This window comes from Myodes glareolus, chromosome 5, assembly GCF_982192425.1.
Source record: "Myodes glareolus chromosome 5, mMyoGla1.1, whole genome shotgun sequence".
In the NCBI taxonomy this organism is placed as follows: domain Eukaryota; kingdom Metazoa; phylum Chordata; class Mammalia; order Rodentia; family Cricetidae; genus Myodes; species Myodes glareolus.
The window spans coordinates 61,503,165-61,521,461 of record NC_142030.1 but is presented as its reverse complement, the minus strand read 5'-3'; the positions used below and the strand labels follow the sequence as shown (position 1 = coordinate 61,521,461).

Here is an 18,297-nt window from a genome sequence, read left to right as displayed (position 1 = left end):
TATTTATTAGATTAGTATTTGGAAATTTAATCTATTAGAAAATGGAATAAGCGTGTATATGTGTGAATGGCCATGCATTCATGGGAGTGGAGTAACTAATGACTCATGGAGCTAAATTTAAAGAACTCATTAAAGGAACGTTGCTGTGATGGGGAACAAAGAAATAGAGTAGATGATGCAAGAGGATGAAGAGTAAGGTGGTATATAGACAGTTTGATTTTCTTAAACGACAAAAAATAATACTGTAGTAAGTGACAGGACTGACTTCAGGGAAGAAGTAAATGGCTGTCCTTAGAAGCAAGGACAGCAGGAAGACAGAATACCAGTGTGAAAGTGAAAGCTATCAGCTGGGTGCTTCTCATGCCTTAGTGAGATGTACACTGTGGTTGTTAGATAAGAATGATGAAAAGAACTAGAATAAAAACATGTCAAAGCCACAGTGAACAATATACAATTTTTTATAAGAGTTATAAACATACAGCATATCAAAAGAAAACCATAAACAAACCAAACACAGCATACAATACTCCACCACTTATCTAAAATCTACCTGTTGTGCAAGCAACTTGGGAGGGGGTGGCAAGTGTGAAGAAGGTCCACGTTCCTGTAATGAAGAATAAAAGATTAAAAAAATTACCCAAAATACTTATGTTGCACTATACTACTTTTCTTTTGTTTAAAATATTTATTTATTTATATTTTACATACATTGGTGTTTTGCCATGAGTGTTGGGTCTCCTGGAACTAGAATTACAGACAGTTGTGAGCTGCCATGTGGTTGCTGGGAATTGAACCCGGGTCCTCTGGAAGAACAGCCAGTGCTCTTAACCACTGAGCCATCTCCCCAGCCCTATACTACTTTTCTTAATGAGAACACAAGACTGTTCGTAGCCACCAATCAGCCCTGTCTTCATTTTATTAAAAGAGTCACTGTAAAATAACTTTCTACAGAACCACTCTCCAGGCTGCCAGTTCAGGATGGTCTATGTAAATGACTGCCTGCTTGCTCCTTTTAGCTTAGTGACGGGTATGTTCTTCCATATGTTTTGTACAAACTCAAACATATGCTGACTACACAATGATTCCTAATTAAGAATTACAATAAATTTCTTGAATAAACCCCCTTTCAGTTTGCAGTATGGTTATTGCTAAACCATTTCTACTCATAGATAAGATCAAAATATACTCTTTCTCCATAGTTCTCTCTTTTCACAATCTGTTTTCAGAATAACTTGGGTGTTGTAAAAAACTCTTATTTTCTTTCCTTCCCTCATCCCTCACCCCCAAGTCAGGGTCTCGTTGTATAGCCCTGGCTTTCCTTTAACTCAAGAGATCCACCTGCTTAGACTTCCTGAGTGCTGGGATTAAAGGCATGCACCTCCATTTTCTATATATGATTTCTATACAAAGACAATGTATGCTCTCACTCTTAAGTACTAAGATTTATAAAATATTCAGTAAACAGTAAAGCATCTCATTTTATTTTGAGAAAATAATCCCTCTACTCTGACTTGTCTTGATAAAGAAAACAAAAGTGAAGCCTAATTTTTGGCTTAATAAATTTAGCTACCATATCAATAATTCCAATTAACAAGCAATAAAAACAGAAAACAGCAAAGATTCAGGTTTAATTAAAAACAAAGAAATACAGAGTACCAGTCAAGTACTGTGACATATGCCTGACAGTTCAGCATCAAATAAACAACAACACAAAACTACCATCACCATCAGACTCCTGCCTGCAAACCACATAACCCCTCCCTTTCCCAAGCACCTCCAATTTTGACTGTAAGATTAATTCAGTCAAAGTACTGGTAATAACAAGAATTTGCACGGCCCCAACAAACCTGATTAAATGGAGGTCCCTTCCCATAAGGACTTTTTGCTACTGGAGGCTGAGCAGGTATCTGAGAAGATGATTTCGTGACAGAAGCTTCATCTACTTCTTTTCGGTTTTCTGTGCTTTCAGGTGTTTTTGAACTTTGATCCTCACTTAAAAACCAAAATGTAGAAGAAATCAAAAAAGAATAGAAATAGAAGAAATACACCACAAGCAAAAGACTTTTCTCTGCGTAAAAAAGAAAAAATGTTTTACGTATGATTTCAGGAGAAGAAAATGTGTAAGGCAATGATAGGTTTGTGACATAGTAATGTTAATTCATTCAATAATACACACCATGTTTCTGTAGTGGCTTGAGACTAGCAAGTTCGCACTCTCAATGTATAACTAACATAGCACTCTGGCAGCTGCTTCAACTGGATACTCATCTGTGATACAAATGAATCTAACATACCAGTTTTTCTATTTCTGTCCTCTCAAAATAAAAAAAAAACGAAATGTAAATAAGTGATATTAGAACTATTACTGACTATATTCTAATTTATTCTGGTTCAGTAAGAAAAATAAATGAAATTAGTATATTTAAAAAACACACACATCACAGGCATCTCACAGATGATCAATAATGAAACTAGAACATACTACAATGCCATGGCTGGGAAAATTACCAACTGGGCATGTAAAAGCCTAACTCTTTAATATACACTAACCCATATATTCTTACTTGGATGCCCCTGAAAGAGGAATAAATCAAAGAGATAAAATAAACGGCCCCAATTTTCCAAAGCACTTAAAAAAAAAAAAAAACAAGAATCCAAAGCAACTAAGTAGTCCAAGGAATTTTTTTTCTGTTTATGTCTGTAAAATGGTGCCAGATACTCATCTGCAGTTAGACACTGAGTATCCAAACAGTCTTTTTAAAATGTACTTTCTAAAGAAGTACCAAACCTTAATTCCTTGTACGGTATTAATTAGTTTTAAACTCAATAATAGGCTTAAACTCAAGTAAGACAGAGAAAAATGAAGAAATTCTATATACAAACCCAATATGTCTATGAATAAAGTTTCCCTGCAGAAACAGCTCATGTTCTATCAGCAAAAACCACACTGTTAAGAGCAAAAATGTCATGAATTACCTGCTGTTCTCTTTAGGACTACTACTTCCTTGTTCATCATCATCACTGAAATTTAGCTGTTCTGTATAATCTACTTCCATCTGAGCACCTGTTAAAGAAATGAAAATGTAGATGGGCCTTAAAAGACATCAATTATGTTAATCGAAACACGAATCAGCTTAAAACGCTTAATGAATTTTGTTTCTTACCTGCCCATCCTTCATCAGCTTCAGCATCTAGGTTATCAAATTTATCGAGCTCCTTCAGTTCAGAGGCACTAAGGATGGATGGGCGTTCAGGCTCAGAAGCCCATGAAGGAGGAGGACCTCTTCCTCGAAGGCCTCTAATGATGGGATTGCGGAGAAAAAAAAATGCACACTTTAATTATATTGAATATAGAGTACTAAAGCACTAGAATTTAATTCATTTCAATTCAACATTAGTGTTATCTATAGGAAGATATGCAGACATGACTATAAAGAAATCATTATTATACAAATAGTAGCTTAAATAGTATAAAAACTCATTTAAAATGCATGATTAATAGCATTATTTAAGAGGATAGTAAAAATCTCACATTAAGTGAAGAGAATGGGGTGACAAACATGACAAGGGGAGAAATAATTATCACTGGTTTTAGAATCATGTTTATCTGCATTCAGAATTTTCTGTCAATTAGGTATTTCAACTACTGAAGTATTTTAGTTTTATCTTAAAAAGAGGCAGCTAATTATTTAAGAGCAATTGTCTTTGTGAGAACAGAAAAAGGGACACCCAACATTTAAAAAAAAACCTTAATATGCACGTATCTCTTGCAGGCTTTAATACTCTTACTTGTTTGTTTCAGATAAAGAAGGTGGGAACCTCATGGGACCATGTAGAGGAGGATATGCCATCCTTGGATACTGCTGAAACATCTGTGAAGAAAACAAGAAATTTAGTAAGCAATAATATACAAATTCAGTATGAATGATTAAAGCAAATGATGTGAATAATCAACTTTGCTAATAAAGACACCACTCATCCTCACCAACAAACCATTTACAGGAACAATGATACCAGAAACTCTTTTGTTTACAAGGCTATTAAACAGCTGGTTGCAAACTCACAGATCTGCCTGCTTAAAGACACGCCCTTCACATCCCATCCCCCAAAAACTGTAACATAAAAGTATTAACTAGGGCATGTGAAGAACCTCTCTATCTCATTAATTTGTTTATGCAATGACATGAAAAATGTAAGTCACAAATTCATAATACATGAACCCCAGAAAGTCTTATTCATGAATTTTGTGTAATGAAATTTTGAATTTGGAAAGACACACTGATAAAGAAGAACTCACTTCAGATTACAGAAAGGGAAATTCCATAATCAAAATTAGGGAAAGAGATGAGTAAAGGAGCACCCTGAAAGACGCTAAGCATGGCATAGAAAACAGGTTCTCGGCCACGTTACTACACAGATTACATAAATTAAAACCTGAAAAAAAGTCAAGTTGATTTTTGTGGGATCTCAGCTTTGAAAAGGAAAGCTTTAAAAAGGGAGGGGGGAGTGTTGGGGGTAGGCTATGAAAACAATGACAACTAAGGGACAATCTCAAGAAGTACTTATTCATTTACAAGAGTTAAATCATATAAATAATATCAACTGTGTATCTTAAATACTCTACATATATCCTGAACCAGACTAGCTTCTGCTAAAAAATATCTTACTACAAAAACAATAATCTTTTTACATAAGAAAATTATACTTGAAAAGGGCTGTGTATGTATGACTATGCTTTTAAAGAAAGTGTTCCTACTAAATAGGGCTGAAGTAAGGTCAAATTCAACATCAGATTCAACTATGAACTTCTGAGGAAACAGGGGTATTGGCTGCAGCATGTACGGCAAATCATCTTAAGTTTGGTTATTCAGACATGATTAATTTTTTCTGGTTTATGTCTTACAATTTGGAGTCTGTCATACATTAATTGCAGAAGCAATCCCTAAATTCTCAATACTATTGCTAAAAGATGCTTGCTTTTCATAACGAATAGAACACTATTTCAACCAGAATCAGAGGCAACTGGTAGTGAAGCCTTCTTCTCTTTCCTTTGCTTTTATATTCCAACATTCAAACCTGGAAGCTCAAAAAACTCTAAGCAAAATTTAAAAATGAGGAGGCAAGAGTTTAATCATTTTTTAAGATCAGGTCAGTTTATAAATATTTTTATTTTAAAAAAATCATACTCTTATACCTCTTAGGATGTCATCTTTCAGCAAAAGAGAGTAAAGATCAGGGCCTCATGCATAATGAGCTGTAACCCTTAAAAAATATTTAAAAATTCACTTCCCTCTGCTTTTCTAGAATAGTTTAGACACGACAGGAAGAAGAAACAGAGCATACACAACTTACAATTCAAAACATAAAACAATGAAAGACACAGGCACCAAGATCCATAACAAGAAATATGAACTGACTCCCCCCCAATCAATTATTGCCTGGACCCTAACAATGACCTAATATTTAATTAAAAATTCTTTCTTTTTTAAAAGGGTGTCTCTGTGTAACAAACCTAGCTGTCCTGGAACTAGCTCTGTAGACCAGGCTAGCCTCAAACTCAAGAAATCTGCCTTCCTCTGCCTCCAAAGTGCTGGGCTTTAAAGGCAAGGCATGTGCCACCACTGCTGGGCTAAGAATTCAGTTTTAAATTTTAGCTGTGTTAATGACACTATATGCTTTATTAGTTGGTCTCCTTTAAAAACTAACTAACTAAATAAAACCTGCATATGAAATACAGTATCCATGATTTCTTTCATAACCTAAATCAGTGGCATTTACCACTGTTTTTTCTGTAAAAATTAAGTAAGGAAGCCATAACAGAGCATGTCTATAACCTCATCACTCAGTAGCCTGAGATAAGGCTAATTTTTAAATCTGCTTACATTTCAGTAAGTAGTGTGGTCTCAAAAAAGACCACACTATAGATTTAAAAACTTAATTAGAATTTAGACAGTCTTTAACTTTATTCCCCTTAGCTATTAACTAACTACTGCTTGGGCAATTTAGTAATTCTATGAACCTCTTTTCAGGAAAAAAAGTTTAAAATCCATAATTCAATGTACACACAGATACAAAAACTATTATTATGTCTCCACAATTAAAAGCTGTGATATAACAATTAATATATGCGCTTCTCTGTTTGTTTTTAAGGGTTTCACTATGTAGGCCTGGCTGTCATGGAACTCATGTAGAACAGTCTGTCTCCAAACTCAGTGTTACCCGTTTTTTGCCTCCTAAACACAGGGAATTAACGGTGTTAAGACACCATGTCATGTCTAGCAATATATGCTTCTTTATTGACCCATGGATCCAATGTTGAGTGTAATGTACTGTAAAAATATGTGATTAATGATAAACTGACCTGTGCTGCAGATACATGTGATTTGCTTCCTTTACTATACTTATAATTAATCTTTAGTTAGATGTTAATGAGACCAAAGACCCACACTTTCTTTTTCCCTTAGTTCAGTTTTCTTCTTGAATCCCAGAGTAGAAAATTCTTGAGTGCTTGCATGTTTAGCAATACTTACATATGGAGGCATCATAGCTCTATACTGAGAAGCAAGGGGAGGCTGTTGTCCATTCAGTTTGGCCTGTGGAGGACCACAAGCTATCCTCTTTTCTACCACTTTGAGAATATCATTTTGTTCTGATGTTATTGCCGTGCCTTCATCCTGGCCAAGTTGCTTTTCATCCTGATCAGAGGAAGGTGGGCCAGCAGACTTACCACCATCTCTCCAACAAGCAACATCTGAGCAAAAAAAAAAAAAAGAGCAAGAAAATATTTAGTAACATAACAGTTACTAAAACAGTGACACCAACCAACCAACCAACCAACCAACCAAAACACATTTCAAGAAAATGTCATCAAAAGCCGGGCTGTGGTGGTGCATGCCTTTAATCCCAGCACTTGGCAGGCAGAGGCAGGCAGATCTCTGTGAGCAAGACCAGTCAGTCTCTAAGAGCTAATTCCAGGACAGGTCCCAAAGCTACATTTGTTTCAACATCTCCCCCTCCCCCCAAAAATGTCATTAAGTAAATACAGTAAAGATGGGTGGAAGGCACCTCCATGTGTAGGTCTAAAGCTCTTAACAAATTTAGGCAGTCTAGAGTCATGGCTTCATGCCATGACATATCAGCAAAGGAGAACTATTAGAACCTCTATGAAGCGTTATCAGTGAATCTGTAGAGGTTAAAAAAATCACTGCTCACCTTTGGTCTATTGTCAGATACTCATGTTTCAAGACATCTGAGAGCTCTAGAGGGCAGTAAAGGTGCGGTGAGATGCTCACATCCATTTACTTTCAGTCAACTATTACTAGTTACATGGGCCCAGGTGAGCAGATCCAATGAAATTATATTGTTGAAATTTTTACCCAAGTAAAATCACAGTGTGGTTTTAAGGAAACACTGAACAGATTATTAAAAGAGAAAAATATTCTCCATTATAGAAAAAAGTCCAACCTTTTATGTATTTTGGGAAAGACATGTCATGAGCAGTACCAGCAAAAGGGGCTGAGAGAATCCTCAAACCCAACTTCTAACTAGGCTTCTTTTGGATTCCTATCCTTCAGAAAACACTTGGGTTCAGTTTGTTGACTCACACCACCATATCTATCGGTAGGCAAAAGATAACTTCTGGGTCAAAATTTAACCAACTGTAGAAACAGTGGAGCTAACACAACTTCTAGTATGAATTAATTGATTATGTTATGAAGATTAAAAAATAAAAGCAGATGATATATTCTGGTTTGACATGAAATTGGCCTAAAATGTGAAATATGACATTAAAAATATAGACCTATAAAATATTTGTCAGAGGAACCTCATGAATAGCGTTTGCTAAAATGATAAGTGATAATATGAAGCAAAGACATTTACATGTCTCTCAAACATTTCACCCTTCTATTGTTAGTTTCTGCCTTATAATGTATATAAAGTATCCCGCATTATTCAAAATAATTTATTTCCTCAGCTTGAGTTCAGAAAGCAAGGAACTGTGCAATACAAATAGAGTAAAGAAATGGATAAATCTTATACAACGGGGAAAACATGCTTAAAAACTTGTTACTGTAAAAAGATCAAATATATGATTAGGCACAGTAGCATATGCCTATAATCCAGACCTTGGGAGGTTAAGGCAGATGCATGCAAATGAAGAAGAGAGAAGGGAATGGACAGGACCAAAAGGATAAGTTTACATAGAAGGTACCCGGACATCTTGAAAATTTTTATTTAGTACATTTTCAACAATCTCTAAAGTTACAATGGTACCACTGTTGGTCTAAAACCATAGTGTTTTAAGTAAATACAGCACTAGACTCTAGAAAGTAGGAAAGTGATATATATGTATCATATATCACATATATATATATATATACATATCACACACACACACACACGAATGAGCACACATGAGGAGCTATCACAAGATAAAACAGCACAAAGCACTCACTTGGTGGGCGTAAACTCGGGCCGGGTCCATAGTTTTCATCACTTGCTTCTTTTTCTTTTTTTTCCTGATCTCCAGCTGCCTGCAGACTGGGAAATTCCTGCTGAAACTGACTATTCACTTGGATTCCTTAAAAAAAAAAAAAAAAAAAATTGTTTTAAAAAAAGTAAGGGAACTTTCATAATGAAGAAAATTAAAGCAACCCTCCCAGGAGAGAGCTCTTGCTTCTTTCGGATGAATTATTCCAATGATTGTTTATATCAATAAAACTATTAAATCACAGCCTTCGAAAAGTTAATGAACAGCCACAAGGAGACAAAACTAAGAAAGGAACCTGCCAGATAGAGTACAGAGGATTAAGTGAGGCTAAAGTAAAGTGTTACTTTGTTTCTTTTATGATTCCTTCTACTCAAGTTCAACTTCTTTGCCAAAAGCTTTTAATAATAATTTATTATTGAAACTGATTTTCTGGCTAAATACCACCAAGTACCAAGCAAGGCTGTTGTTTCCATTTGATTTACTAGTTTAATTTACCACTAAATGAGGGCACCTCACTATTCACCTATATACTTGGTCGTTTTTATAGGGATTATAGTTACTACTGTGCTTAAGAACATTCTCTAATTCTTTAACACCCAGAAGTCCTGACAGGGTATGTGAAAAAAGTTTGGGATGTTTAGGGAAAGGAATACAATTTCTATATATAAAATGTATTTGTATTGATAAGTGATGAGTATACCCATGTCTTTTGAGCTGTCTTGATACTTGTTTTTTTTTTAAAGGGGAGAGGATAACTTATAGCTCTTAGATCATATATAACTTTTGACAAAGAAATTTAATTAGCATCACAGAGTTTATAAGGATATGAATGTATCTCTTTGGTAATGTTTTCTATTTTGATTTCCTGCATGGCTGTTCAGTAACCATCAAACCTAACCAGATACCCCAGCTAATGTACACTTACCATCTCCTTGCCCACCTTGCTTGTTACTGGCCCATGATTTGGGAGCAGGTGCTACTTCTGGGGGAGCTGCAACCCCAGGTTTTGGCTGTGCTGGTGATACTTCTGGTGCTCTTTAAAAAAATATTAATCCATTATTTCAGATATTACAAGTTAAATATTTTTAATGCATGTAAATTAAGTGCGCTAATTTTGGCTACAAGTTTAATACTTCTAGATTATAGCTGCATCTCTCATAAATGGTTTGTCCCTGTATTGTTACCTTTAAAGTTATGGCTGCTTTCTCCCATTCAGCTCTACTTTTGAATAACCCAGCTCTGCTTATTTTTCATTTTGTTAAAAAAATACTCATAACCAAAATAGCTGTCAGTACAATGTTTCAAAGAAATGCATATAAACAGCAATGTAAGTATATGCAGAAATACAGTTTAGTTGTGATAACTAGGGGTGAAGAGTAGGTAAACTCCAATGACAGTGACAGATCCATCACTACATTACAATTCAAGCATGTAATACCAATCTGTCTAATCCGTTCTAATGAACAAAACATGATTAATAATCTACAGTTTTATGCAATCCCTGTAATATGGTAATATTTAAAAATGAAAAGGTAATTGATGACACTACAGAATGCCAGCACAGTATTTTTGGCACACCTCGCCCTAGCTTACTTGTTACTATAAAATAATTTTACAACAAACTACTTTTCTACAAACGTGGTCAAAAATACTACATTAATTAAGCAGAAATATAGAAATTTGTTAAGTTCTGTGCAAACAGAGCAATGTAAATCCTATCAAGTGCCCAAAAACTTATTCAAGTTCTAAAACTTACTATTTAGCTCAGCTAATAATCTGGCTCAAATTTTGACAAACAGAAGAGAAAATATTTACTGAATGAGCGATCACTAAGGTAGACAGTATTAATTCTTATTTTTCACTTAATAAGTAATGCTTGAGCACCTATGATACCCCAAGAGGTTTTAATGCTGGAGACAGAATTCTTTAGCATCTTGGAATTTAAGGTAACAGAATTAATTCTTTATTTTTCTTTTCTTTGTTTCTTTCAAATCAATTTCTACTCTTAATAGAAAGAGAATGCCTGATCTGAAGGTGGGAGAGGAGGGAGTGTAGTACAGGCCATGTAATATAAGCAAACTTGTTGATCAGTTCCTATGTCTTCTGTTCTATTGACAATGCCACTAGATTCCAAGAGCCTAAAGATTATAATGGATTTACTACAGCTGCATGTCTACTGTATATTCATTTTCAGAGTATGCATACATGATATATACATGGTTTCTAATATATGTATATTCAATATATGTACATTTGTGTTTAGTGTGTGTGTCTTTTTATTTTTGCATAAGATTTCTTTGTGTAGCTCTTGTTGTCATAGGACTCACTCTGTAGGCCAGGCTGGCCTTGAACTCATATACCTGTCTCTGCCTCTCAGAGTGCTGGGATCAAAATTGTGTACCACCACCATCACCACAATTAATCTCAGAATTAATCTAAGACTTACTATAAAGCAGAGTGCTAGGTCCCACCTTCAGATAAAAGTTTGCAGAAGACATAGGCAGGGCTTGTAGATTTGTTCCTAGAATATTTTAAGCTATTTTTCATGATGTTGCTAAGTAGTGTTAAGAGAAGGCCAAGATTTTATCATTCTTAGATAGAAGACCTCAGATGAGCATGAGAGAGCAAGGTAACTTGCTTTTACATATGATGAAAGATCTCTCTGAAACTTATCTTGTCATAGTGTTTTTAAATATGCATTATAGACACAACTCTCAACATACAGTGGTTACTAACACAGAAGTTTCCTACAAAGCAATAAGTGTTTTATTCTAACAGATTTTTGACTCACTTTTCTTCTTCATGCTGCTCTTGTTTTGAAGCCCATCCTGTGCCATCCTTGGGCACAATATTCACATTAGGATCGTTGCCTTTGTTCTCTGCTTTGAGACTTGGAAGGTTAGCAGGTGGAGGCATTCGCCGGGAAATACCAACTTTTCCAAGACTTTGTAACCCATGTCGAGCTGCAACTAAAAGATCAATAACATCAACTTTCTTAGAACATCTACTGCATTATCCATTTTATTCTTCAAATGGAGACAATCAGGAGTCAATGGAGTTTCTAAATAGTCCCTAATCTTAGAGCTCTGTAAACTCAGTTTATACACCTGTAACTTAAATTCAAAGTAAAAAATAACTAGACACTGAACAGATAAGTTATCTTGGGAACAAGCAAGACCTGTCTCAAAAAGCAAAAACACACCAAGCCACCCCTGCTCTCCACCCCCCAATTTCTAAAAATACAACACTAATATACGATGGGCCTGGGGGTGGTGGTGATAATGGTAGTTTTAAAATGTTTTCAGGCAACTCAATCTACATTAAAAAGAAAAAAAGTTGAGAAGGAAACTCAAAGTGGTAGCACATGTCTTTAACTCCACAATTTGGAGGGGAAATCATTGTAAGTTAGAGGCTGGCCTTTCTTTTTGTAAATCAGGTAGAGTTACATAACAACAAGACCTTGTCTCAACTACCCCCCCACCAAAACAAAACCTACAAACAAAATAATGTTACAAATGTTCCACTTTTCACTGTACATATTGGCTCAAAGGACCCAAGTTAAAAATGCAAGACTTTCCTTTCCTGTAGTTAAACAGAGTATATACATGGCTCTGTGTCTTTCATATAGTTTCTTTTCTATAGCCACAAGGGAGAATAAAGTATGTATAAACGGTTCTGTGAGGTGCTTGAGAGACGGATCAGGTTAAGAACACTGGCAGTCCAATTCCAAGCACCCATGTGTGGCAGCTCACAACCATATGTAACTTCAGCTCTAGGGGATACATCATCTCAGACCCCTGCAGTTACCTGCACTTGTGTCCACACACCCATATGAAGTCACACACACACACACACCTACATAACTAAAAAATAAAAACAAATCTTCCAAAAGTTCTATAGAAGTGCAAATTTTCAATGGTAAAATATTTAATTCTTATTCCCTGAAAAGTGAATATATACAAAGGCCAATATAAATAGGCTTGCCCTAACATCTAATCAAAAGCAGTAGATACAGTACCATCAACATTAACAAATCCACAAACAACATAAATGCTACTGGATCTACTCACCTGTAGTCTTCTGAGTTTCTAAGGACTTTCCTTTGTAAGTATTAAACAAACTGAGTGTTGCATACTTTTTCCCATCCTTTGCTTTTGTGCTCTGGCCTGACTTCTCCGACATTTCGGTGGAAACTCATCGAGTCCAAAACCTCCTGCCACACCCCTTAAAAGTAGTCTTTGTGATGCATGCAAGAAAGAAAATTGAGAGGAAAGTTTTAGTATTAGCTGACTAAAAAGTTTAATAAATTTATATCTCAGGACCTTTTTTAAAAGATAGGTTGAAGGAGATATTTATCTTCAATACACATTCCAATATTTTCATAGACCTTGTTAATACAAGCCAATGTTAACCAAAATAAAACCATTATACACTTGAAAAATACATTATTTAATAACTGTTTCTAGCTGTTAAATGGAATGAGGGTTATCCTAAAACGAATACTTCAGATATGATGAACCTAGTAGACTATCTACTTAATAAAGACACATTATTTAACTTAAGCTTTGAAATGTCTGGCATGTCAAGCTATCAGACTCTATTCAGGATAGAAAGACGACACCATTTCTTCCAAAGGTAAAAATCCCACAGATGTCCTAACTTAAAGCTAACTTATTAATAAAAAGGAAAAAGACAAATTATTTTACTTACAACTTCCTTTCAATTTAAAGAGCTAATGTTCGTGTGTGTGTGTGTGTGTGTGTGTGTGTGTGTGTGTGTGTATTAGAGAGGCTAGTTAAGGTGAAAGCAGGGTTGGCTAATTCCACAACAGAAACCACTACTAGCATAGAACAGAGCTGAAGAGCTAAGGATAGCACAATTTTCCACAAATACAGTTTAACTCATGAGGTATCAGCCGTGTTTTGTCACAAGAATTTTTGTTTGCCTGCTTTGCAGTTCTGAGGCTCTGACCCAGTACCTGACATAATATGCTACGTAAATGTTCTACCATCGGAACTATCTACAACCCCAGTCCTCCAGATGTACATTAAAATAAACGTATCTAGCTGGGCGGCAGTGGCGCACGCCTTTAATCCCAGCACTTAGGAGGCAGAGGCAGGAGGATCTCAGTTTGAGGCCAGTCTGGTCTACAAGAGCTAGTCCCAGAGCAGGCTCCAAAGCTACAGAGAAAAAAAAAATCTATTTGTTCTTTGATACTTTATGACAGACTCATGTGTCATCAGAACTACACATTCAATTTCAGTGATGTTCGTCTGTCTATATCTACCTACACAAAAATGTTCACTTAATCTCAACAGTATTAATAATAAGTATGGTCAGGCATGGTGGCCCAAATTCAGTATTGTGAAGAGGAACTCTCTGGTCTACCCACAGAGAGTTCCAGCCCATCCACGGCGACACACTAAGAGCCTGTATCAAAAGGTGCTGGAGCTGGGGTGGGAGATACACAATCTAACTCACTGTCAAATCCTCATCAATTTCATGATACAGAGACAAGGAGGAACAAATATAAATATATTTAAGACTCATTATGGAAAGCTGAGCAGCAATAGGCAGCTCTAAAGTTTCTCAAGTGATCTTAATGTGTAAACAGTCTTAAGAACCACTGGATCTTTCCTCTCACACCAAATTAAGATCTATTTTTCCTACTGTGGAGTATATCTTGTCTTATAAGGAAGCTCATCAAAATTCATACTACTTCTAATACTAACTGATCATCCAAAAGTTAAGTAAGTACTACTGAAGAATGCATCCCACTTTTTTGAGAACATTTTCAACTGTACATAGAATATAGGGATATTTAAAAATAAATCAGAGGAAACAAATACTTAAATAAGTTAAGCAGAACTCAACATCAGAAACCCAAATAGGAAATCTATGAACAGAATTCACCAAGCAATAAAACCAGTGAGCAAAGGTGTTAAAATGCTCAATTCAGAAAGTCAAGCATGGATGGAGCATGCTTGTAATCCCTGCATCTGAGAGTAGAAAATGAGGCTCAGGAGTTCTAAGCCAGTCTGGAATACACAAACTAAAAGACCATATGCCACAATCAAATATAATTTATTCTTGGGAGCAAGACTGATTTAATATACAACAACCAATCAAATTTAACTTGCTATCAAATCTGTTAACTTGATCTTAATTCCTGGGCAACCCACACCAGAGTAGGGGAGAAGAGAGCCCCAAATGTTGTTTTCTGATTTCCACATGTGGGTGGTGGCACGCACATGTTACCATACCCCTTAAAGTAAGCACATACTTTAAGGACTCAGGAGGAAGAAAACCTCTGTGAGTGCACCAGTCTGGTCTACATAGTATATTAGAGCAGTATATACAGGACAGCAAGAGCTGTGGAGGAAAACCCTATCTCTGAGGATGAGGTGGGAGACATTTACCATACTAGTATGCTTGAAATTTAGGAAGGAAAATATATGCTCACTAAAATTGTGAACTATTGACGAAAAAAATTAAAGATAAAAATAACAGAAAGCTATCCCATGTTCATGCATTAGGAAAATATTATTGTTAACCTGATTCAAAGTAATTAACAGACTCAAGGAAGATGGGAGTTGAATTGATGGAATTCAAAATTCCACTAACATAAAACCATGAAAGATCCACATAGGACACCCCCCAAGACATCTGGGGTGGGATAGAGGTCTCATGAAACCGCCCAGTTGCTAATTTTGAACTCCTGTGCTTAAGAGTGGTTGGTACTATAGGGAAGCCATGATGTTTGACTGAAAACTATGGAGGGGGCACAAAGCTGAAGATCACTTCCTCCCTTTCTCAAAAATTATATTACAAAGCTGCTGGTGGTGGCGGCGCATGCCTGGTCTATACAGAAAAACCCTGTCCTGAAAAACAAACAAACAAAACCAATATAAAATACAGAACTGGCCTAATAAGACACACAGAGGACCCAGAAAGATAGGTTCCAATAGCCATCTACCAAACATAAGTTTCTCAAGGTTGGAGAAACCCTTGAATATTACTGGTGTTAATATAATTTAATATGAGTATTATGAGTAACATAGGAACTCCTCAAAACTTTTCTATGTATTTTTCAAAGGAAATAAAAGTACTGCCTCATAAAGATGCTCATAATATATTTACACTAAATTAAAACAAACAAACATTCAAAGTGTAAGGTGTATTTCTTTTTTTTTTTTTGGTTTTTGGTTTTCAAGACAGGGTTTCTCTGTGGCTTTTGAGCCTGTCCTGGAACCAGCTCTTGTAGATGAGGCTGGCCTCGAACTCACAGAAATCTGCCTGCCTCTGTCTCCCGAGTGCTGGGATTAAAGAAAGGCAAGTGCCACCACCGCCGGCTAAAGTGTATCTTTCTTTAAGGAGGAATGGATAAAGAAACTGGTGTTGATACTGCTACCTACAACCAAACCTCAACCTGTGGCTGAGTAAATGTCTACTGTTTGACATGGACTTGATCACATCAAGAATACAATGTCAAGACACACAGAAAATTAGAAACACTTTTCTTTGAGTGAAGTTCTTTAGTACGCAACAGACAATATAAGAACATCTCAGAACATAGTAATGGGGACCTCAAAAGCTGTTTTGCTTCTGGAACTGGCCTGAAAACTATTTAAGATTATAATCCCATAAACACAAAAGAGAATCAGTTAAAAAAAATCTGTGACAAGTCACACACATGCAAAATCAAAACCAATACTGCCAAACTATTTAACAGAAAATACTCTAGTAAAACAATGAATATAAATCATATTTGCACTCCAAGTGCTTCTATTACTAGACAAAACAAGCTTTAAAAAGGGTCCAACAGTAGCTGTGGTTACATACCTCCCCAAGTGTTTGGGAGGTGGAGGAAGAGGGTCAGGAATTGGAGATTATCCTTTGGCTACACAGTAAGTTTTAGGCCCACATGGGCTACATAAAAAGTCTGTCTTGGAACAAAAAGATATCCAAACAATGAAAGAAGAAAAGGCAGAAATAAATTAGAAAACAACCTGACAAGGATGGAATGAATGTCACAGTAAGTTATATAAGTATCTTTGTCTATTGCCTTTCTAATTTTTTCCTATGTAAAATACAAGACTTGCTCACAAGTTAAGTCTTAGACCATCAGCTCTTTTTCTATGTTCACTTGTATGTGGCTGTACAGGTCACACTTTATGGAACCTGTAATCAATAATCTATAAGTAAAACAAGAATGTGAATGAAAAAAAATCAACTGGGTAAAAAGGCAACAAAAATTTTGAAGGTTTCTCTGAGGTAACACGAGCTAAAGAAAAATCAATCAGTGCTCTCACTCAGGAAGCAAAAATTTATCAGAGATCTTGAAAATAATCTGTCAGGGCTAAGAGATGGTTTCAGTAGGTTCCACCCAAACATGAAGACCTGAACTAGAAATCCCAGCACCCAGGTAAGATACCAGACATAGTCATGGAGGCCTGTAACATTAACAACAGCAGGTAGTGAAGGAAAAGGCAAAAGGAGAGCTGGGGGCTTGCTGGCTAACTTAGCTCTCCAGGTACAGAATAGGATACGCCCAATAGTCCTCCTCTGGCTTCTTCACACACACTCACAACCACGCACACAAACACTGTTCCATCAGTCAGTTTATGCAAAATTGCTGAGGCCAGGCTGAATAAAAGCATTCTTTGAAAACCTTCCCCTGCGTGTCTCTATAGTAAAGTCACAGTGCAAACCACTAGTGTAAGGTCAACTGTAAAATTCATGCCTAAAGGGGAAAGGGAGGAGATGGAAGTTAAAGCAGACAAAAATCAGATTTTATAGAGCTTGCCAAGTGAACAAGAAACGCTACCTTTGTGGATATTCTATATTCCAAGAGCCAATGGAGGAAAACTAGTTTAAAAAATTGCTGTGTGGATACATGGCTGAACTTGACATTAGTATCTTAACAAACCAGTACAATTTATGTAACTAGTAATCCCTCAAACTCTTCAAACAGCAAGTTCAAGCATTTGTTTTCTGCCTTTGAGCTTCTAATTTCAAAAACACATCAGCATAATTATAGGGATCAAAAGCACTATATTTTCTACTTGTATCATTTCTAATTTTAAAACACACCTTCAAGGGTTAGAGAGATTCTAATAGCCAGAGGACCAGGATCTCTCCTGCAAGATGATGTCTTTTATACAGGACAGGAAAGCTGTACTCAGGAATTCACAAAGAAGTCACCTACCGAAGACCGAAACTGTGACAACACCAGTTGGTGTGCCAACATGGATGAAGTGAAAAGCTACAGGCAATTAATGGCTGCTGAGAGAAGGAGAAATCAGTCTTCTCCAGGGAAAAGGTACCTTCTTATAGGCTATCGGATCCCAAGGAGCATGACCTAACATATACATGGGAGCAGCACTAAAGGGATTCATCACGTTGTATTTCCAATTATATGTATACATGTTACAATAATAATTAAAGCATAAGAAACTTTGAATTTGTGAGGGAGTAGGGGAAGTAAGAATAGCTAGAGGAGAAATTATGTAAATATAGGAAAAATCTTCTACACTTGTATAAAATTAACAATACATTTCAAAAGCCATTCATATTAAGGTCCCTAAACATCTGAAGAACTCAATCTTTAAAAACAAAGTCTTTTAAATAACCCCTCCTTGCTTTTACCACTGAAAATAACAATTTTCTCTAAAATCAGAAGTTCTTTAACTGAAAAAGCCCAATAAAAATAGGATTTTCCACTGAAATTATAGTGCATATGCATTTTCCAGATTTTGTAAAAATGTAGGTTGTTTTCTACAACGACCCCCCTCCTAATTATATAA

The 18,297-nt window shown here is 36.0% G+C and overlaps 1 protein-coding gene across 10 annotated transcripts in view; it reads right to left on the bottom strand.

Annotated features, from left to right (window-relative positions):
• The window catches only part of Prrc2c (proline rich coiled-coil 2C), a 71,603-nt gene that overhangs the window by 39,146 nt on the left and 14,160 nt on the right, over positions 1 to 18,297 (bottom strand). For 6 of the 10 annotated variants that reach the window (XM_085688009.2, XM_085688010.2, XM_048421171.3 and 3 more), the window contains exons 2-11: positions 12,562 to 12,727; positions 11,283 to 11,460; positions 9,417 to 9,526; positions 8,456 to 8,581; positions 6,531 to 6,751; positions 3,790 to 3,872; positions 3,165 to 3,298; positions 2,977 to 3,064; positions 1,848 to 1,992; positions 551 to 604 (exon numbers count right to left, since the gene is read on the bottom strand). In XM_085688009.2, coding sequence (XP_085544135.2) covers positions 551 to 604; positions 1,848 to 1,992; positions 2,977 to 3,064; positions 3,165 to 3,298; positions 3,790 to 3,872; positions 6,531 to 6,751; positions 8,456 to 8,581; positions 9,417 to 9,526; positions 11,283 to 11,460; positions 12,562 to 12,673 — 1,251 coding nt within the window. In that variant the 5' untranslated portion in view covers positions 12,674 to 12,727. The remainder of the gene's footprint in view (positions 1 to 550; positions 605 to 1,847; positions 1,993 to 2,976; positions 3,065 to 3,164; positions 3,299 to 3,789; positions 3,873 to 6,530; positions 6,752 to 8,455; positions 8,582 to 9,416; positions 9,527 to 11,282; positions 11,461 to 12,561; positions 12,728 to 18,297) is intronic. The other 4 variants (XM_085688004.2, XM_048421178.3, XM_048421184.3 and 1 more) reach the window with 2 other exon arrangements.